Source organism: Salvelinus fontinalis, chromosome 4 (assembly GCF_029448725.1).
Source record: "Salvelinus fontinalis isolate EN_2023a chromosome 4, ASM2944872v1, whole genome shotgun sequence".
Lineage (NCBI taxonomy): Eukaryota > Metazoa > Chordata > Actinopteri > Salmoniformes > Salmonidae > Salvelinus > Salvelinus fontinalis.
Genome location: NC_074668.1, coordinates 68,612,259 through 68,635,086, shown reverse-complemented (window position 1 = coordinate 68,635,086; position 22,828 = coordinate 68,612,259). Strand labels below are relative to the sequence as shown.

The window sequence follows — 22,828 nt, the reverse complement described above, 5'->3', positions numbered from 1 at the left end:
TCCTTCTGCAGACAAACATCCCCACAGCATGATGCTGCCACCACCATGCTTCACTGTAGAGATGGTACCAGGTTTCCTCCAGATGTGATGCTTGGCATTCAGGCCAAAGAGTTCAATTTTGGTTTCATTAGACCAGAGAATCTTGTTTCTCATGGTCTGAGAGTCTTTAGGTGTCTTTTGGCAAACTCCAAACGGGCTGTCATGTGCTTTTTACTGAGGAGTGGCTTCCGCCTAGTCACTCTACCATAAAGGCCTGATTGTTGAAGTGCTGCAGAGATGGTGGTAAGGTTTTGGGGCGGCAGGTAGCCTAGTGGTTAGAGCAGTGGGCCAGTAACCGAAAGGTTGCTGGATCGAATCCCCGAGCTTACAAGGTAAAAATCTGTCGTTCTGCCCCTGAACAAGGGGTAGGCTGTTCCCCGGTAGGCCGTCAGTGTAAATTAGAATTTGTTCTTAACTGACTTGCCTAGTTAAATAAAGAGCCCTTCTCCCCCGATTGCTCAGTTCGGCCAGCTCTAAGAAGAGTTTTGGTTGTTCCAAACATCTTCCATTTAAGAATACTGCAGAAATGTTTTGGTACCCTTGGTTTTTGCTCTGACACGCACTGTCAACTGTGGGACCTTATATACACAGGTGTGTGCCTTTCCAAATCATGTCCAATCAATTGAATTTACCACAGGTGGACTCCAATAAAGTTGTAGAAACATCTCAAGGATGATCAATGGAAACAGGATGCACCTGAGCTCAATTTCGAGTCTCATAGCAAAGGGTCTGAATACTTATGTAAATAATGTATTTTTGTTTTGTATTTTTAATACATGTGCAAAAAATTCTAAAACACGTTTGCACTTTGTCATCATGGGGCATTGTGTGTAGATTGCTGAGAAAATAAGTATATTTAACCAATTTTAGAATAAGGCTGTATCCTAACAAAATGTGGAAAAAGTGAAGGGGTCTGAATACTTCCCGAAGTCGCTGTATGCCCATTGATTCTTGAAGAATATAACTTATACATTTGTCATGAGATTAGGTCAAGTGTCGTACCCCACCAGAACCCAAAATATAAGCTTGTTTTACTCCAATGTTTGTAAACAATGCAAATGTAAACAAACACTGTATAGCCTCAAAACATGGTTAAACTACATAATTCATATCATGGGTGGTCAGTCCTTGCATCCATAGCTCTGTCTATGAATTTGAGAGTGGTTACATTTCTCCAGCCCCATCCCTTAGATTTTTAACGAAACAGGGATGGGGAAAACGCTGTATTATTGTTTAAAGAACAGCATTGAGCTTATATGTGTTTTTGTACGATGTAATGCATTTGTGAAGCTCACTTCAACCACATAGAAACTGCACATGTAAAATTGAGTGCTAACAAATACCTGTCCGATGAGTCATTGGGGCGAAATGAATGTTATAACAAAAAACTATGCAAAGCTTATGTTTAGAAAAGGGGAAGGAAGGGCTTAGTAGGCTACAGTCTATCTATGTTAAATGCCAAGTTCAAAATACATTCAATACATATCGCCATAATATACATTGACTTGTTATTTTTTATAAATCTTATATGTTTATGTGATTGGGTTTTAACATAACTTTAGATGGTATTACTTTGGAATAAGAGAAATTCTAGATAATTATTATAATTCTTAAATTTCACAAATTTGGGGTTCAACTGATATCATCTGGTAAAATTGGAATTCATAAGCCCACTTTCAAAAGTAAAAACTGATGGAGTCAAGCAAAGACAATGTACTATTCTTGCACTTGAAAATGTCATGCAGGCTAGTGTCCAACAGGTCCACTTGTTGCATAAGCAGAAAACAAAGCATCTAATGCTGGTCCTGATTTCCCCCTACAGCAAGCAGCTTTACTTCTCAACATCATGACATGTCAGGCGTTAAGTTTGATAGAAGTCAACCTAATTAATGTAGTAAATTCTAATAGCCTAGTAAGAGGAATCAACAAATAACACATTGTATCTTGCTGGCCCCTATTTTCAAGAGAGACCAACTGAAATATAAGACTATAATTAACTGCAAGAAAGGAGGTCTTTCCCCAATCCCACAATAGGGGAATTTAAGAGTATTAAAAGGTGAATTCCACTCTATATCAGAGAACTTGCACAGCCAAAGAATACCCTCATGCAGTTTGGTTTGTTTAGTTACTAATGAAGTGGATATCACCACGCATCAAAATAACCAAGACATTTCACCTTCTATATTCACCAACAAGCATATAGTTATATTTGAATATTTACATTCTTTGAGATCATTTAAAAAACACTAAGTTAATTACACAATAATTGCATAGCCTACTCTATAAAATATATTTGCTTAACTATTAGACAACCTATATTGGAATTGTATCTGATGTTGTGACCTTGATGGCGTTTAGCATTTGGTTCAAGTGAGGGCAGTCAGGCTACATAACCTATTCATATTCATATGTTTAAAGCTCTGTAATAGCATCAGCGCAAACCACTACATCCACACAGCCTACAATAAAAGGCAGTGCAAAGTTTCCCGCAAAGTTTCCCCCAACAAATTCATCCTTAAAATAGCAACAGTTGGCATCTGTGTAATCTATAGGTAATTCGTGTATATTACGAAATTCTAAAGCAATAGAAACCTACATAATCTTCCTTAACCTTCCTTAATCTTGATCAAGACTTTCCTGAGATTAACGTTATAGGCCTACATGTAATAGGCATCGGATCACACGGTTTCTTCGGATGCGATGAAACTTTATAACACATAGAAGTGGCCTTGGCTACATAATGCGACCCCCATCCCTGTGATTTATTCAGATTTTAGCTGAGCAGGCAACAATGTATCCCGAAAAAAAGGCGGATATGGAAAACAAGGATCGAACAGAGCGATGAAGCAGACATAAACATAGCTCAGAGCCCACAATAACCTACTTGTAAGAATTTATTTTTGAAATAGTTCAAATCAATATTGAATTACCAATTGTTTAAAAACTAAACTGACAAAGAGAGTTGCAAATAACAACTGGGTATCAATGGTCGTTTTTTTGTTGTTGCAACGTTTCAATAGTGTCCGAAAGCAAGAAAAACCTAGCATTGAATCCAAACAGATATCAAATGTTTTCATTCACTATTACTAGAACACCAAAATTATGTAATAACATTTTCTGATTATTTTGTAAACGCAAAAGATGTGTTTTATAGATTATATTCTCCAAAAGTATGTTGCCCGGCCTACTATCCTACACTGTGAGAGCACATGGGTAATATGTGTTTAAATGTAGTCCATAATCTTCTACTGTCAAAGATTATCAAAAATGATTATCTTAAAAAGACACATCTAATCAATTCCGCAACATTGATGGATCTTGCCTATGATCGGTTGAATCAATTCCGCATGTGGAAAATGGAATGCAAAGAATTTGATTGGAATTTTTGTAGCCTAAACCTGATAAAAGAACAAAAAATATACTTACAGTGACTTCAAGGTGCGATGGATAAAATACACGACCAAAGGTGTTAGAGCAACAAGTCTTTCAGCGGAATGTTTCTGCTCCGAAAATGTTCCACTGAAATCTCCAACTCCCGGCTGAGCCAACTAAGGAGAAGAAAACAGCAACATTTTGATCCGTCATCTTGTCCAAAATTGTCATTCATAAAATAATGTACGTCCAATCGTATCCGGACTCTTGTTAGGAGTTTGAGGTTCATGCACTGGACTTACTGCGATATAATAGGGCGTATGGTCGGGCTTCTTTACAAAAATGTGAAAAATGTCAAAGATTTTCGTGTCAGTCGAATGCAACACTGTGTGGACAAAGTGAAAGCACCCTGTTGCAACAGCGACAAGAAACGGCAACCTAAAATTCCACCGACACACACTTTTATTGTAATATAAAAATATGCCCACTCATTCTAATACCATACATTACTTCTTATTTCTAATGAAAAGCGCAACTTCATCATAACAGTGTTAGTCTGCAACCATTTTGCATATTATTAACTACATTGAAACTTACCTCAAACACCTCCGTTATTGTTATTTGTAATAAAATTCGTCCCCCTTTGTTTGTCTAATGTGGGATATTATAGTTTTTGTAAACTGTGTAAAGTTATTGTTGTGTTTCTGGGTCAGCCAGATATGTGTACGTGAATCGACAACGCACGGACAGAGATGCGAAGAATGCTCGGAATGAGAACAGGAATGAAATGAACGCGAAGAGCGAGTTTGCATTGGGGGCGGCGCAAAGGTGGCGTCATCCCGAACCGAACAGCCCTAGATTATGGTAGATAGGAGGGACAAGCGGGGGGAAAATAAGAAGAATGACCTCACAGGACACGTCGAATTCAAATTGGTGGGAGAAAGAAGATGGGATTTCTTTGTGTAGTTAGTTCATTCTATTTTAATCATCTACCCCAATAAAGCTGAATAAAAGAAGTACAAGTATGATACCTTTATCACAACCATGTCAGTCATTTGAAATGTTGTTGCTTGATAAATATATGACGTGAATACAACACTGCCATTTTTTATTTGACACTTCCACAGCTGGGACATGAAATGGAGCACATTTAGAAACATTTATCAGGTTGAACATCTGTCACCTGCCTCTCATACTTCGGTAGCTGCATGTGTGGTAAATGTAACATCAGTAGGCCTTATATCTTCAGAACTATATCTTCAATACAGTATCATCTGAGACACAAACAGGATAGAAGTGTTGGCTAGACCTTGTGAGCCCGTGGAGAGAACCATGCCAGTGCCACCACACAACCACACGGGGGGGAATTATGAAGTACAAACTGGTAATATGGGAGAGCAGACAATCATAAGACATGTCAAAGACCATAAAGCAAGTTTGCTTACAGCACACCTAGTTTGGGCTACATGTCTGATCGTGTCCGTGCAAGCCATCCATTAGGAGGCAATGTTTTGACACCAATTCTTATAAAGAGGGATCTATGAAGATGAACGGCTGGCCTTTTGAAGACATCCATCAACACTTGTAACACCTGTCTGTGCATGTTTAGACAAGAGAGACAGAGGAAGAGAGCGGGCAAAAGAGAGAGGTGGGTGAAGAGGGAGAGAGGTGGCGTTTTGCTCTTGAACTATAGATAGTATCACACACACATGGATTGCTAGTCAACAACATCCTCATTTGCAATTTCATTTAAATTGTGGTTCACTTCCATATTCCTTATATCAGGCAGTCTCAATTGCATAATCTTAGCGGAGCTCTACTTTAAGCTGTGATTCTTAACCACCGACTGCATGTCTGCTTTCCAAGGGCCCCTTATCTTATCAGCTTCTCTCTTCTCCAGGGTCTGTTCCCCCAATACCAACCTATTAACCATCAAAAGGGAGTCTTATCTATGCAAATGCAGCAAGCCCTGGAGGAACAAACTCTGCTAGCACATCACATGTGACACCACCCCAACACCTGAGTACAGTCACAGCGGTGATTCATTCACAGCCATGGGGTCATCTCTTGACAGTGTTTCACAAGCTCCTTGTTAAATATTAGCCCTGCATATCCAGGAAGCCCACCGACGGATCCCAGCATAATGGCAAACTGTAAAATGGTTCATAGCCTTACATCAGAGCCCGTTCTCATTGCCTTATCGGGCACATGAGTCGCCTGGCAGATTGCATCCAGGAAATGTGGCCATATGAAAATGTGTGTGTGTGTGTGTATGTCTGTGTGCATGTTTGTACCCAGTTGGGACTGCATTTGACAAGGTACAATATTGAAACAACACTCATTTCAGTGTAGAATATGTTGTTATTCCTTATTCCTTCCTATGTGTAGGTGAACAAGTTAAACTGAGTTAATAGTACACATCTCAATAGATATTACATGTCATAATGAAGCCATAAAAGTGTTATCTGACAGCATGGAAATCCATTTCTGTATGACCTGAATTATTTATCAGTGCGCGTGAAAACGTAACATCTGAAATTCTCGTGCGTCTCCGCTGGCAAATTATACCTAGACTAATCATTGAATCTGTGTGCATCTTAACAAAGGATCACTGTATGTGGTGAGGAGAGAAGACAGTGCTCAACACGGCTGAACTGTTTACCCCAAAACAGACATTGCAGGTTTCTGTCCGCACCCCCTTATTCACACACAGCCTTCAAACTATTTTATGACTGGGGGTGGCCACAGAGCAATAGGAGTGGGGATGGAATAAGGGAGGACAGAAACCTCACAGACAGCAAGGATTTTAGTGTAGGGGGGGGGGGGGGGGGGGGCATTCCCAAAATTCAGGGACAATTGATGGAACCAAACAGATACGCCTAATATAATTGTAATTGTATCAAAAAATTCTATTGGTATTTGAGCAGTGGACATCAATATCCTGTTAGATTCTATTTAACCCTAATTTGTAATAAATATGTATTTGTTCACGGATCATTGTTTTTAACATTGACATCTTAAAAAAGTTTAGAATATCAATTCAAACAGAACTCTTTTTTATATGACACATTTCTCATTCAGTGTTAATTACATAGGTCTTACCCCAAATAAGGATTTGCGCTCTACAGTACCATTTGTCACTACAGAAGCATCCAGGGATAGCTGCCTGACACCTGGGCAGATTAGGCCCTACAGGTCTAGTGTGGCAGGGCTTTGAACTGGAGCCTTCTGGAGCCTCTGCTCCAGGGGAGGCCTGGGGTGATGCTGGTTGGGGAGGATGGGGAGATGTTGGGGAGAGAGGTGAACCGGGCTGCCCTGCCCTCCGACCTCTCCTAATCAGGCGGCCCTGGGAGGGCAGGTGCAGACCATCACTGGCTCGCTGCTCTGACGGCACACTGATTGGCTTTATTAGAAGATAAGAGAGGGGTTAGCAAGGAGCTGAGGACCACTCTCTCTGGTGGAAAAAGCTCACAATTTCAATCAAAATATATAGAGAAATTGGGCTCTGGGTCAATATGTTTACTTACACTTAATTTTAAATAAATGTATCTTACATAAAGTACAATGTTTTTCTGAAAATGAAATACCAGAATGATTCCTCAACACCTGAAGGTTAAATGATTTTAACAAAACAGTATATCATAGAGTGTTGCCATTTTGGTGTTGACATTGGCCAAAATTGGATATGCGTTGGAGTTTGTTTGGGAACTATAGACATTCAAGTGCATCATGCAAACAAACCAACTGTGTTAGCAGGCGCCATCTTGTGGTCACTTAGAAACAGTGCTTTGTGAACATACTAAGGAACATTGAGTGAGCTGCATATGCCAACTACTTTTATTTTATTAATTTTCTATTTTACCTTTATTTAACCAGGTAGGCCAGTTGAGAACAAGTTCTCATTTACAACTGCGACCTGGCCAAGATAAAGCAAATAAAGTGCGACACAAACAACACATGGGTTAAACAAACGTACAGTCAATAACACATACTACAGTATGACTTGGCCTTACTAGAGCCAGAGCTCAGTCAATGACTGACACATAATTGCAAATGTTTTCTCTCTAAGGTCCAACTTCATATGACGTTAAAACTTTCAACACTGTACACAGCCCCCACTTCAAATTAACTTTCCATGACCAATCATTGTGATGTATTGAACAATGATAAATTGAAGACAGTTGAAAACAGTGAAGTATGAGGATGTAATTTTTTCATGGTGAATATTAAGCTGGGATATTATGATGAAAACTCAAAGTTGGAAAATATATTTATCTGTGTATATAAATGAACATTCAATAGTAATTGACAGCAAAAAAAGTGCCTTGACAAAAGGCCAAATTGTGACAAAGGGCAAAACTTGAATTACTGCATACACCAGCAGTGAATTCAGCAGGCAGACTGAATTACAGACAGTGGATAACAGGGTACACTTGGGCCTCTCACAAGGAGGGGCAATTTCACTCCTTGTGCATTCTTACCCTCTATCTGTATGTATGTCAGTTCAGTCTGCCCGTCCATCCGTTCGTCCTCTCTATATCTCTCTCTCTCTCTGTGGGTGCAGACACATAGCCAGTTTCGCTAGTCTCCAGGCAACAGCTGTGGTTTTGATGTCTAAATGTTTGTGCACTAAATTTCTCTTTAATTCAATTCCATAATGCAGTGTTTGAAGATATGGATCAATGCCTGCTGCCTTTGATGGTCATCCTGGTAGTCAGAGGCATGTCAATGTACCAATCCTGCACTACAGAGAACAACAAGGACCCCATCACATGATGCAGCCAATGTGGCCATGCAGATCCTTTCATTGTTGTCTCATCATAGAGGACTATGTGCTATTTCTGAATCACATCACATGAAGGATAAGTGGGCAATCATGTGGAGAACATTTTCTACTTTGAGTACAACTCCTAAGGTTCTGGAAGACCATTATACAGTAAGCATGAATCCTACCAACCCTAACCTGCACAGCCTGCATTGAGAAGAAAAGACCAGGCACTATCTTTATTCACATATCTTATCTCTTCATAATTACACTCTCTGCCAGATCAATACAAATAGCAAGGGAGAGAGTGGATGAGTTAATCAATTGTCTGTTTTGTAGTAACCTGACACAATGTGAATAGAACGAAGAACAGCTACAGGTAGCTATAGGTTTGTCTTGGAATTTGATTACCCCCCACAAAGGATATGAACTTCTTGAAGAGGTAACTTCTTAAAGAGGTAACCGGTAATCATTAAATAAGACACATAAGTCCTAATCAACACATTATTCATTGAAATAGTGTTTTTCTTTCACAGGATTGCATGTAAAACAGATATAGTTGAAGTTGGAAGTTTACATACATCTTAGCCAAATACATTTCAACTCAGTTTTTCACAATTCCTGACATTTAATCCTAGTAAAAATGCCCTGTTTTAGGTCAGTTACGATCACCACTTTATTTTAAGAGTGTGAAATGTCAGAATAATAGTAGAGATAATGATTTATTTCAGCTTTTATTTCTTTCATCGTATACACTCAATTAGTATTTGGTAGCATTGCCTTTTTAAATTGTTCAACTTGGGTCAAACATTTCAGGTAGCCTTCCACAAGCTTTCCACAATAAATTGGGTGAATTTTGGCCCATTCCTCCTGACAGAGCTGGTGTAACTGAGTCAGGTTTGTAGGCCTCTTTGCTCGCATACGCTTTTTCAGTTCTGCCCACACATTTTCTATAGGATTGAGGTCAGGGCTTTGTGATGGCCACTCTAATACCTTGACTTTGTTGTTCTTAAGCCATTTTGCCACAACTTTGGAAGTATGCTTGGGGTCATTGTCCATTTGGAAGACCCATTTGCGACAAAGCTTTAACTTCCTGACTGATGTCTTGAGATGTTGCGTCAATATATCCACATAAATTTCTCTTCCTCATGATGCCATCTATTTTGTGAAGTGCACCAGTCCCTCCTGCAGCAAAGTACCCCCACAACATGATGCTGCCACCCCTGTGCTTCACGGTTGGGATGGTGTTCTTCGGCTTGCAAGCATCCCCCTTTTTCCTCCAAACATATCAATGGTCATTATGGCCAAACAGTTCTATTTGTGTTTCATCAGACCAGAGGACAATTCTCCAAAAAGTACAATCTTTGTCCCCATGTGCAGTTGAAAACCGTAGTCTGGATTTTTTATGCCGGTTTTGAAGCAGCGGCTTCTTACTTGCTGAGCGGACTTTCAGGTTATGTCGATATAGGACTCGTTTTAGTGTGGATACAGATACCTTTGTACCCGTTTCCTCCAGCATCTTCACAAGGTCCTTTCCTGTTGTTTTGGGATTGATTTGCACTTTTCCCACCCAAGTATGTTCATCTCTAGGAGACAGAATGCGTCTCCTTCCTGAGCGGTATGACGGCTGTGTGGTCCCATGGTGTTTATACTTGCGTACTATTGTTTGTACAGATGAACATGGTACCTACAGGCGTTTGGAAATTGCTCCCAAGGATGAACCAGACTTGTGGAGGTCTACAATTTTTTTCTATGGTCTTGGCTGATTTCTTTTGATTTTCCCATGATGTCAAGCAAAGAGGCACTGCGTTTGAAGGTAGGCCTTGAAATACATCCACAGGTACACCTCCAATTGACTCAAATGATGTCAATTAGCCTATCAGAAGCTTCTAAAGCCAGGACATCATTTTTTATAATTTCCCAAGCTGTTTAAAGGCACAGTCAACATAGTGTATGTAACTTCTGACCCACTGGAATTGTGATACAGTGAATTATAAGTGAAATAATCTGTCTGTAAACAATTGTTGGAAAAATTAGTTGTGTCATGCACAAAGTACATGTACTAACCGACTTGCCAAAACTATAGTTTGTTAACAAGAAATTTGTGGATTGGTTGAAAAACGACTTTTAATGACTCCAACCTAAGTGTATGTAAACTTCCGACTTCAACTGTAGATTAATCTAAACCGAGCAGGACTTTCCATCTACAAACTTCACTGTCTATTCAGCAGAAGGTATCTGCCAGTAAACCACGGCCAGTAGAGAGATTATGGCATAACCGATTTCTAAAATGTGATTAAAACCAGATGGGAGTGCAGATTGTATGAGGCAGAGGGTTTTACAGTATCACACAAAAGCATGTTTTTAAAGCAGAGTTTCATGTCCTGCCATCTAGAAATCATTTTAGTGCTGCACATCTCTTAAGCAAATTAAGAATCTCTCCCTTTAGAATTTTTTTTAAGCAACAAACAGGAATGATGTGTCTCTAAAAGTGATATGTATTGCTGTCTATCTGCTAATCCCTTGACCTGATTTAATTACAGAAAATCTCAAAACTCTTACCAAACATAAATCAATATTTTCAATCTATTGTTGAAATGTGTTTGAAGAATCATGGAAAGGAAAAAACTGATTGCACACAGGGAAAATGGCTAAGCAATCTTCAGCAAGAAATTTAACAAACCATCCATACAAAAGGAGTACAAGGTAAAGCCTTTACACCCATATGCTACATAGAAAATAGGAGCTTTCAAGTAACTTCAATGAAGGACCAATTCACTCTTTCAGATCAGAATCCGTGGTGCCAATCAATAGATGCCAACATAAAGTGCCAACCCTGTAATAACTATGAACCACTTATCAGTAGTATTACTCACTTCTTGCCTCACCTTTGTGTGTGCGTCTGTTTTCTCAGCATAAGAACAGCTCTTAGACTACGGAGGCAAGAGAGTATCATGTCTGTTAGTCATGCGTAGAGGCTTATTTTATATAATGAATGGAGGGAGGGATGTAGAAGATGCGATGGGAGGGTAATTACTTTAATGGCTGCAAAGGCTCCTGTTCAAAACACCTTTGCGCACAATGGTTGATTATGGATGGTCATTTCAGCTTTCTGATGAAAACGCAGAGCTCTTAGTCCCTGGGCTTGACTGATAATAGCATGACCAGAAATGTGTCAGAACAATGAAGTACTGAAATACATTGTCACATTCTCCCCTGAAGGTCCGAGCCTTCAGTTCTGAGCTTCAATTCATGGGAATAGTGGTATTTGTTAAATGCACCACAAAAAGCTAGATGAAGACAGAGGGTCAGAGGTTATACAGTATGATGTATAAAAAGATAGCAACTCAGTTACAAGAGAAATGACCAAGAGTAAAAACAGAAATATCAAGAAAATAAAGAACTGAGCTATGAGTATTTTCTACTTTATTCGAAGACTCAAATAAGGTAACTCACTCATTTCTTCTCTCACTCATTTCTGTGCTGGATTAAATCAGTTGACATGACACACTAAAAGCATCTTAACTAATCTTAAGCGTCTGTAAATTGAAAGAAGTGAATTTCAACTCCTAAAAAGAAGCAATTAAATAAAAGAAACATGCTACATAGATCAAATCAGGCACAAAGAAATTCCACTGAAACTTCTATTGTACCCTTGTCATGCATTATGTGCTGTGCTCAGTAGTGTTGTTACTCAAAGGAAAAATGTGACCTTCCTATTCGCAGCCAAGCACTTAGCAAAGCCACTCCGTCAGTGTGTGGTTAGCAAATTCATTCATGAATTGCATGTAGAGCACCTCTACTTCTTGGGAATACTGTAAGCTAAGTTCTCGTTGTAAAGCAGCCACTTCCGCCAACATCCACAGTCCCATACAGTATTATTTGTTTATGAAACGGTACAATGTCAGGTGTAATAACAGTTGGGTAAAGTCAATATATGTTAAAACCTCCAAATCCTGATGCTATTTAAAAAATGTATTTAACTAGGCAAGTCAGTTAAGAACAAATTCTTATTTACAATGGCGGCCTACACCGGCCAAACCTGGACGACGCTGGGCCAATTGCGCGCTGCCCTATTGGACTCCCAATCACAGCCGGTTGTAATACAGCTTGGATTCGAACCAGGGTGTCTGTAGTGACGCCTCTAGCACTGAGATGCAGTGCCTTAGACCGCTGCGCCACTCGGGTGCCACATTTTCTTGTGCTCTTCTATATTTCAATTGATGATATAGCATATTAACAACACAGAGCATTCAAGTTTTCATGGGAAGGAATGCCACAAGTTTGCTACAGCACAAGACTCATAATCAAACCTACACTCAGACCACAACATAGAAAGAAATTATTACGACCTTCAAATTAAAGTACACAACGGAATCAATTTTGGTCAAACTCCCACACTACATTCTCAGCACTACTAGCTAGGTCTGTTGAATATAGTGTATGTTTTATCGTTTGAATTCATACTCCGCTCTTGACATAAAAAAAAGGAAGAAACTGGCACTCTGTACTGGGGTCTTGCTGTTCTGTAGTTTTAGTAAACACTGCTCTGGAACATTACTTCGCAAACCTTTTTTTATGAATAGATTATAAACAAATAGTCAAAATTAGCCATACATCATGCTTTGGATAAGTACAAAATATTTTTAAGACTAACAGCGTCATATAATTTATCTAAAATACTATCTTTGGTAAATGATGAGCCAAAATGTCACTAAAGGTAGACTATTTTTAAAGCACAATGAACAGTATTAAAATATGTCATATTAGACCTAAACCAAACAAAGGTAAAGATATGCAGCGTGACAGTATATAAATTAATAGTGCGTACTCTATGTGGTTCCACTGCTTTAAGCACAACAATCAAAAACATTGAGCCAATTCAAAACTTCTGACTTCTTTCAAAAGGAGGAAGTAAATACTTTGATAAGCACAAACCCAGCTGTCATACATTCCATACATCAATATTCTGCTCCTTCATGTAGTTGCAAGTGAATCCAAGTAGACTTCAAACGGTGTCGGCCCGGAATGACATGGTCAAGAACAATTCAACATGGCAATGACTCAACAATACGACGGAATAATCAATAATTCATCAAGTTAACTTTCAATAATACTGAAATATATCTGTCTTTTCATATCCAAACACTTTACAACATACTGTGCTGTACTTGTGTTTTAGTGAGCCTTCAGCAGGACAAAGCTAACACAGGTCTGCTCTCCCTATTAGATGCATTGTGTCTGCCCTGAAATATAGATCTAAACAGGGCATTTGCTTGATAGATACGTCAATATAACTGAATGAACGGTGAAGTTCCCATCTTTATTCCACATTTCTGTATTTGGTGAAGAGGTTGTAGAGTACCCTCAGAGTAGACTTCAGGTCACAGTTCACAATATCTGCCAAAAGATCATAAAAACCAAAGTCAGACTTTAGTCTGGGAAACATTTACAAGAAAATAATCTAAAATGACCCAGATTCAGAGCTACGATTTACATGCTATATGTTACCTTCCTCAAACATTGCCTGTAATTGGAACCAGCTCCTGTTGCTAGCTACTGTATACTTAAGACACAACACCTATAAGATCTGCATTAGCCCATTACATCCAGTGAGGCAAAACTGGCCTCTTTCATCTACACTATGAGAAAAGACGCATTATAAAAACAGATGCTTCCATGAAGCTGTTTTGATTGCAGTGTGCTTTCAGTAGGCCTATTGCTATAATTTGGCATGCAACCACCTTTAAATCAAAGCTAAAGGGGAACACTTAATGTTACAGCCCAATGCAGTCATGTGCCACTCACTGGTGCTCGACCGTACCATAAAAACTATTACAGGCCTCAGTTCAATTAACACAACGGTCACATAGTAATACCCAGGGTGAAAAAGTCATCCCACATCAAATAGGGCGGCAGGTTAAAAGCGTTGGGCCAGTAACTGAAAGGTTGCTGGTTCGATTCCCCAAGCCGACCGACTAGGTGAAAATTCTGTTGATTTGCGCTTGAGCAAAGTAGTGTCTATAATTCGCTTTGGATAAGAGTGTCTGCTTGAATGATTAAAATGGAAATATGTACACTTTCTCTCAGTTGTTATGATTAGAAGGCATGTTCTGATTATATATTGAGTGTATAATTATTATATATAGAGTGAATATCCCGTAAGACAAAATGTTGAAAATCTGCTGTCATATATCTTTCTTTCAGAAACAATGTATGTGTACAGAATGAAGTCACCCACCCTCTGCCCGTGGCTTGGGTTTCTCCAGGCCGCCATCTTGCATCAGCTCAAAGGAGAAAGCCACATTGTGCACCTATATAGGAAAAGAGTTCCAGCATGAGCCATGCCAGGCCATCAAGCAGCTCACTGTAAACTATTTGTAAGAGATGAAAATTTGTCCGATTTACAATGTAGCCTACCTTTTGGTCAAAATGCTCTGGCGTTAGGAAGAAGTTGAAGAGAGGAACAAAGTAGCCCTCAAGCAGTCCCATCAGTAACACCAGGTACACACCATCAGCAAACTGCATGACAGGTAGAAAAACATACTAATAATGACCATGTTCATAAGCAGGTATATTAAAAGGGAAACAAAGTAATCTCACCTGTGTGTCCAATTCAGACACCTCCAGGTTCAACTTGTTCAAGTGCTTGTTCACAAAGGTGATCAGAGTCTGCAAGAAGGGCAGGTATTCAGTCAATTTAAATGTTACACAAACAATGAATACCTTCGATTTTTAGAATTAGGATGGAGACTTGCCTTTTTCACCACATTCAGCTTGTCTGGTGCATGGTCAAACAAGGTGTCAAACGCATCTCGCTCTGAAATTGAATAGAGGTTAAATGATTACAACAACAGAATGTTCATTTTAGTAACACAGAAGTAATACAATAGTAATAATGTAAGGGCTAATTAACTAAAATGAATGCATGGTAATATGACACATTTTGAAAATGCTTACCATGTCTTCCTGATAGAGCCCTGCAAGAGAAGAGAACAAAGTATTTCAGCACTGGTATCGTACTGTGTAATCACAGCACTGGAGAAAGACATTAGACAAAACAGACAAGTTCAAATGAGAAGAAAAAATTAACTAGGACTTTATTTGAACTGGAAAAAATATTAGCTGAATGCAGATGGTCTAATCAAGACGGCCAGGCAGGAAGACAAACAAAGAGATTTGCGTTGTGGTTCTATCCCAGGAGCGGTCCGATCAAACGCTGTGTGGTGGGCCTGCCTGGTGGACATGTGCCCGGGAGGCAGTGGCTTGTCTTCACGGTCCAATCTCCCCCGGCAGAGACATGCTTCAGCAGCTGCTGCCCCTCGCAGGACAACAGCCCAGGGCCCCCTCCCTCTTATCTCCAGAGCTGATTTGCACCCGTTGGACCACTATTAATCAGATGCAGCTCCATAAAGCGGTGGTGTGGCTGGCAGGAGCAGAACCCCCGAACCCCCCTCCCCTCACTAAATCTGCCCATCAGCATGGGGCTCCAACTGTCCATATCAACCCCCCAAGGAGTTGGCGTGTCCGCATTGTCTTTCCGCTTTAACGTGAGACCGGGAGAGGCCGTTCCATTCCCCTCATCAGTCCCTCAATTGTTCCAACTGCTTCAATGCCCAGCGGACTCATTTGCTGACTAATTTGTAAACAGATATTTACAGACATGTGATTCGCCCTATAATCACCTTGTTTTGAATGACCTTTCCAAGGCAAAGTACATGATTGTGTTCGGTTCTCGTCCCTCATACTTATACCTCCATTAACTTCGAATATGGAAAGCAAATGATACAATTAACATAATCTTCACTGACAAGTTCTAAGGTCTTCTTTCCTTCAACATTGGCCTTCATTTTCTTGGCTGCCTCTAAACAATTTTCCAACATTTTCTCTTCATACCCTGAGGGTCTGATAAAGGCCTTGTGGAAGACAGGACAAGTTGGGTAGTTTCATCCAGACATCTGTACATAGTTAGTTAAAAAGGATGACAGTGAAGACATACTCCGTGTTCCCTGTGATCTCTTCCTGAACCTGGCGAGACTGCAGGATCCCCTCCCGTTTCTGTGGGGAAAAACAGACAATTATGACATTTGACAAATTTCACTTTTTTTCAGGGTTTCCCTTTTCATAGTACAACATGTATCAGGAAAGGACTATACCTGTACAACCACAACTTGAATGGACACATGATCAGGTAGGCGGATGGGGGCGCGGCAGTGCTGAGACAGCGCCACCAATAAATGGAGAATGGCCACGATGCTTTTAGCATGGACAGCTAGGGGAGAACATAGGAAAGAGGGAGGGAATGAGAGGAATGTTATAGTACATCCACTGGGCATTGTCATTAAACAGATGATGCGCACGCTGGCGCACTGGAGCAGGGTTTAGATAAGAAATGCTATTTTTTCACAATTATCAAGATAGTCGACTCGCAGCTTTCACAATGCCAAGTTGAAGGTTAAACAAAGGTCAAAAACAAAACGATGATCTCAGTGTCAGGTACAAACTGAACTTGTGTCTTTGGGGTAGAAGTAATGTGCCTTTGTTAGAAAACTGTAACAACCCATTCCATTCTTGTTGTCTGTCGTGTCAAAGCGATTCATGTGACTGATACGAGCTGCAAATGACAGCTTCTTGAAAGATGGAATTCCAAAACACATGTCAAATATGATAATTTACCACAAAAATATTACATTTACTATTTAGAGAACCTGTATGGGAGGATATGAGTGAAAAACAAAGGGATTAGCTGTCCTTTGATCACAGTCAGAAACAATCCTATTGATTTCCTCGAGTGCTTTTAGATAATCTACAAAGGATAAAAAGAAAATTCAAATGCAATTTAAGAGAATTAGAAGGTTGCAATACACCAAAGAATAATAAACCAATGGGGGAAAAAACATGGCTTCAGCATATTCTTAAAAAATAAACATGGCAAAAAACCTCATTAAAAAGGACGTTTTTTCGTTGACCTGCTGAGTACCGTGACCTCCCACCACTTGAGACAGGGATTACTTCTATGGTCATAATGTCAGAGGGTCAGCAGGGTGCAGATTAGTCCAATGTGAACTTTCTCTGTGCCTCTCTATCACCCAACAAAATTACCAAACAAGCAGGGTAAAAAAATAACGACCTTATTACATTACCTTTACATTGTCTTTTACACACACCATTGGCATAATAATAATTTTGATCAACACATTCCAAAAAACCATTAAAAAATTAATAGAATTTTTACATTACATTTAAGTCATTTAGCAGACGCTCTTATCCAGAGCGACTTACAAATTGGGATTCCAGGGATTCAAATGAAACAGCGCTCTGTGAAACATGTCACCTACAGTCAATGGTCCATTTGATGTTTCTGATTGAGACCTTCAGAGTGTCGTTGATCTTCTCCAGAACTGTCTGCAGCTTCTGCTTCTGGGCTATCTCAGACTGGGTCACCTCAGCCACATTCAGCCTCTCACCCTCCAGCTTCTCTGTAACACAAAAATAAATACATATGTTTTATTGTCACATACAACGAGAACACAGGGAGGACCATCAAATCCAATTGGAATCAGACAAATACCAGAGGATAATGTGCTGCATTGCAAGCATAGAAGGGACGTTTTGGAGGGAATGAAATACTTTACCAAATAGTTTCTGCAGAACCTGCCCATCGTAGAGGTCCTCAGCCAGGTCTTTGACAATGATTCTCTCCCCCACCAGCACATCATTGATCCAGTCTATGAGTACCTGCATACAAAATATTATATGGAATTTAACAGGCACATACAAATTGTACATTCATAAGGCACACAATATTGCTTTCCAATGATTTGATTGTGACATACGGCAGTCATTTTATATCTCACACCTTCATCAGTTCTTGCAGTTTGGTGTCATTCCTGGAGTTAGGGTCAACCATGGTGCGGACTTCATTCTCCTCTAGAACCACACACACACACACACACACACACACACACACACGCTTAGAATATAGACAATGAGAAAGAGCACGAGAGTTTGCTGACGACACAACGATGAAGATGGCCTATAGGGAGGAGGTCAGAGACCTGGCAGTGTGGTGCCAGGACAACAACCTCTCCCTCAATGTGAGCAAGAATAAGGAGCTGATCGTGGGCTACAGGAAAAGGCGGGCCGAACAGGCCCCCATTAACATCAACAGGGCTGTAGTGGAGCGGCTCGAGAGTTTCAAGTTCCTTGGTGTTCACATCACCAACGATCTATCATAGTCCAAGCACACCAAGACAGTCGTGAAGAAGACACAACAAAACCTTTTCCCCTTCAGGAGACTGAAAACATTTGGCACAGGTCCCCAGATCCTCAAAAGGTTCTACAGCTACACCATCCTGACAGGTTGCATCACCACCTGGTATGGCAACTGCTCGGCATCTGATCGTAAGGCGCTACAGAGGGTAGTGCGTACGGCCCAGTACATTACTGGGGCCAAGCTTCCTGCCATTCAGGACCTATATAATAGGCGGTGTCAGAGGAAAGCCCATAAAATTGTCAGAGACTCCAGTCACCCAAGTCATAGACTGTTTTCCCTGCTACCGCACGGCAAGCGGTACCGGAGCGCCAAGTCTAGGACCAAACGCCTCCTTAACAGCTTCTACCCTCAAGCCATAAGACTGCTGTAAAAATGACCTCAACTAACCTGTACCCCCGCACACTGACTCGGTATCGGTACTTCCTGTAAATAGCCTCGTTATTGTTATGTTATTGTGTTACTGCTTATTTTTTACTTGAGTTTATTTGGTAAACATTTTCTTAACTCTTCTTGAACTGCAATGGTGGTTAAGGGCTTGTAAGTAAGCATTTCATGGTAAGGTCTACACTTGTTGTATTCGGCGCATGTGACAAATACAATTTGATTTGAGAGAGCGAGCGAGAAAGCGAGAGCATGTGTGTGTGTGTGTGTCTGTGTGTTTGGGCATGCGATACACTGCAGGAGTGAAGATGGAGGCCTTACCCAGCATGGTGTCCTCTGGGTCCAGCTCAAAGGGGATGGGGCTGAGTGGCAGGTTGATGGCATTCATGCCCTCCTCCTGGAGCTCAGACACTGCAAAAGCAGAGAAGCAGAGACCTTTAGTGGCCTGACTCAATGTGTGACAGGCTAATTATTATACAACTGTGCTGAGACCTCCATTGAGTTAATAGGCACAAAAAATGTGTCCAGCAGAGAAAATCGGAGGGCAAGTCAAATAGCATCAGCAACACACAACATTGGCCCTCATCATCCCAGCAGTAAAGCTCACATGTACACAAATAACAGAGAGAGTGAGTCTTTCCTCCACTCACCTAAGGTTGTCCTCTACAATCATTCCACCCAATTTAGGGCTCTTTTCTTCAGGTTAAGCTGTGCTCTTCATGCCAGGTTGTTAGTATTATGGCACATTGGTCTTACCGGGAAGAGTTGGCTCACAACGCATGTCTCTAATTATAACCGGTTATCTTTGGTCACGTTCGGGTTAGCCAGGAGAGAAAGAGCTCAGTCTAGCTTTGATCAATAAGATGAAGCGCCTCATTGTAGCCAGTGATAATACTACATGGGGAGATTCCCAGAATGAGCCAATCACACTATTACCGCAAATTGGAAGAGATGTAAGAGAGTGTATGTCTATTAACTAAGCATTCATGGTCAGTTGCTCTGATAGCTCAGACCATGCTGATATCCATTACCTCTTTGAAAAAAAGCTTTCTCTCTGAGACACATCGCCCCACACAGGACAAGGCCATCCTCTCCATCCAGTTGCTAGGCGTTCATAGATCTAGGCTCAGTCTCACGCTGCTATCCTGAGCATCCGCCTCCTTCCCTGATCATTTCACTTACCTCGCCTGGCGTCGTGCAAATTGGCACATGTGGGGAATTCACACAGGTGATGTGACAACCTGACCACTCTGTCTGGCCATGGTGCCAGCACTGCTAGTTCCTGTCTGGACCAGTTGATATGTCAGTAAGATCACTATAGCACTGATGCAGAGCTGCATAACATAATGTGATAAAGGCCTGCAGAACAAACTACGATAGTTTTTTTTCCAGTTTCCTCCCAAACAGAGAAAGCGCCCCCTGGAGATGTCAACATCCTGTTAGTAATCAACACCAAGATCTCCCTCTGCTGTTCAGGCCTAACCCACAGAGACACCTTCCTCCTTCCTCACACTAAAAGAGCTGCATCCATTTGGTTCTTCAACAGATTGTTGAACCAACGCAAAAGCATCATCTGGATAATGTAAACCTCTCTGTCTGTCTCCGTCTTTCTGATCTGAAAGGACTGCTCCTCAGTTCACAGACAGACACAACATGGTTTACAATAACGCTCATATAATTGAAATACTGTATGCTGCGGTCATGACAGTGGAGAGGCCCTCCATGGAACAGACGCCTACAGGACCAGGTTTGACGGTATTTGTTCAGTATTTTGGTGAATGGGGCTCAGCTGCACACTCACTTTCACATGCCCCTCAGGAGTATATATATCTGGCATGTCTGTATCAAAAGATACGCTTCAAATGTAATTCATGAAAATGGGTCAAAGTGTCTTCCAAGAAACAATATAAACAATAATAGTGCTTCAGACATTTAATCATACTTGATGCTTGCTCATTTACCAAAAATATTAACCAAAACTCAAGTGCTAGTCTAATTAATACTTAATTGAAGGTATGATTTAAATGAATGTGAAACTATGAAAGCCTTGGCAGCCTCTGGTCTGAACTCAGGCAGTAGTTGTGCTGGAGAGAGCATGTGACTTTCTCATTCCTTGGTGAACACATCTGTGATGGAATATCAGCAGCCTCTTATCCTTACAAGGCAGTAGCTCAGCCATGTGTACTGTAAACATAGACACACACAGCCTTCTTCTGCTATGGCTTGGACAAACGCAATGTAATACAACTCAAATAGATCCCGTCTCCCTCACCAAAAACAAAATCATCCAAATTATTATCACAGTTATTTGATGATAGATTCAGACATCAAACATGAAGAGGGCCTTTCAATCACCATCCCCGTTGACGTATAACAAAATGATGTCATGGAAATAGACACACCTCAGCAATTACTAGTGGGCCTAAACTATTGCCGCGTTCAAAACAACCGTGAACTTAGAAATCTCCGACTTCACTCTTCAGTGTGTTCAAGACAACTGGGAACTCAGGGGAAAAAACGAGCTCCGACTGAGAATGTTTTTTTTTTTCATCCACCTCAGAATTCAAAGTTGGCAACTCGGGCATCTTTCTAGAGCCCTGACTTTCCGACATGAAGATCATATACGTCATGATTTGACCTAGTTCCCAATTGTCTTGAAAGCCCCATATAGCAACGTTTCTTAACTTGTTTTCACGCAAAACTGTCATTAATCTATTCAACAAAATAATTAATTCTGAAGAAAAAAACTATGAAATGTGGCTATTTATAGCATATAGCCTAATGTAGCTTACTGTTCAACAAGAATCGTATTTTATTTCTATTTTTTTTTTCAGCTTTCGTGATGCCAACCTTTTTATGTAGATGCCTTAATATTAATCAAAATATAGCCTAATGAACGAACCTTCTTTTGCCTTTTTTCTTCTGGCCAAAGTTCCCCCAAGTTTTCCGAGGAAAGAGTCATCTTTTTTTCTTGAAGGTGGTGATTTTGGAGTCGGAGATTTGGGAGAAGAAGGTGATTTCTGTGGCGAAGAAGCCATTTCCAGTTTATTACTGGATATTCAAGCTATTGATACTGTTGTAGCCTATCATAGAAACACAACTTTCTGCTTGTCAAAGTTTACGGAATAGACAACGACGGAACCGGAATTCCAAGTATTTGCGCAGCCATCCGACTTCTCCCTGTTATTTGATTCCCGTACACATCCCGTTCCCACCCACTTTTTATGGTTATGGAAAAATAAGGTAGCCAGCCTATGTCCTTCTATGAGGAATAACGGTATAGTGAAGCATGAGCATATAAAAGAATCAGAGGGTTTTCGATTCTATTCATAGGAAAATTAAGTCCAGCGAAATTATCGAACGTATTTTTCCGCTATCCAGATTTATTTACTTTCAGCAATATAATTCTCCATCCGTTTTCTTTTACTTTTGCTAAACATGCGTTTCCATGGGGCTAGAACAAGGCCAATATAGGAAATATCACCAATGATATACAGCACACTTGTTCTGCAGTCCTAACATGGAGTGTAACAAACTTGTTCAAGGAACCCCCATCCTTAGTGGGGGAGAATGGGTAAGACAAGGCAGCGGACTCAATCAGTGTTCAGCCAGATCAATACATGATTGCTTATTTACCTCGTTCTGCTAATGATCTGGTGAACTTGGTCTAGCTAGCACAGCTGACCAGGCAAGTGGGAGCTGTTAGCAAAGCAATGACATTCAAGCCTCTACTTGACAACACAGGCCTACACATTTATGCCACATTATTTACCTCCAACATCTTGGGATGTAATCAAATATGCAGATGATAATAAATACATTTTTTTGTGTGTTGTTTTTACATTAATAGTAACATACTCTTGCTGTCTAGTTTTATGAAAAACTTTGGGTTAACAAAAGGCCTATTGTGCAGCCAGTGCAGCCCTTTTGCCCTCTCTTTTGATACAATTATGTGAACAAAGCCATGTAAACAAAATGCACAATGGCCCTGGCCT

General features: G+C 40.5%; 1 protein-coding gene across 1 annotated transcript; it reads right to left on the bottom strand.

Moving 5' to 3' along the window:
* Positions 1 to 11,585: 11,585 nt before the first annotated feature.
* Positions 11,586 to 22,041, bottom strand: LOC129852723 (alpha-parvin-like). Its single transcript, XM_055918381.1, has 13 exons — positions 21,736 to 22,041; positions 19,155 to 19,244; positions 18,036 to 18,106; positions 17,812 to 17,914; positions 17,515 to 17,655; positions 16,333 to 16,448; positions 16,176 to 16,234; positions 15,137 to 15,156; positions 14,935 to 14,996; positions 14,780 to 14,848; positions 14,597 to 14,698; positions 14,418 to 14,490; positions 11,586 to 13,576 (listed from the first exon to the last, which is right to left on the bottom strand). Exons 1-13 carry the CDS (start codon positions 21,869 to 21,871, stop codon positions 13,500 to 13,502), a joined length of 1,119 nt encoding a protein of 372 aa, XP_055774356.1. The 5' UTR covers positions 21,872 to 22,041; the 3' UTR covers positions 11,586 to 13,499.
* Between the last annotated feature and the right edge of the window lie 787 nt (positions 22,042 to 22,828).

Excerpts from the sequence above, each read along its gene's own strand:
- LOC129852723 (XM_055918381.1), bottom strand. The coding sequence starts at position 21,871 with ATGGCTTCTTCGCCACAGAAATCACCTTCTTCTCCCAAATCTCCGACT. Across the intron at positions 16,449-17,514 it reads CATCAAATGGACCATTGACT|CTGTCCATGCTAAAAGCATC; the intron begins GTAGGTGACATG and ends GTTCTCCCCTAG. Across the intron at positions 14,491-14,596 it reads CAGAGCATTTTGACCAAAAG|GTGCACAATGTGGCTTTCTC; the intron begins GTAGGCTACATT and ends TTTCCTATATAG.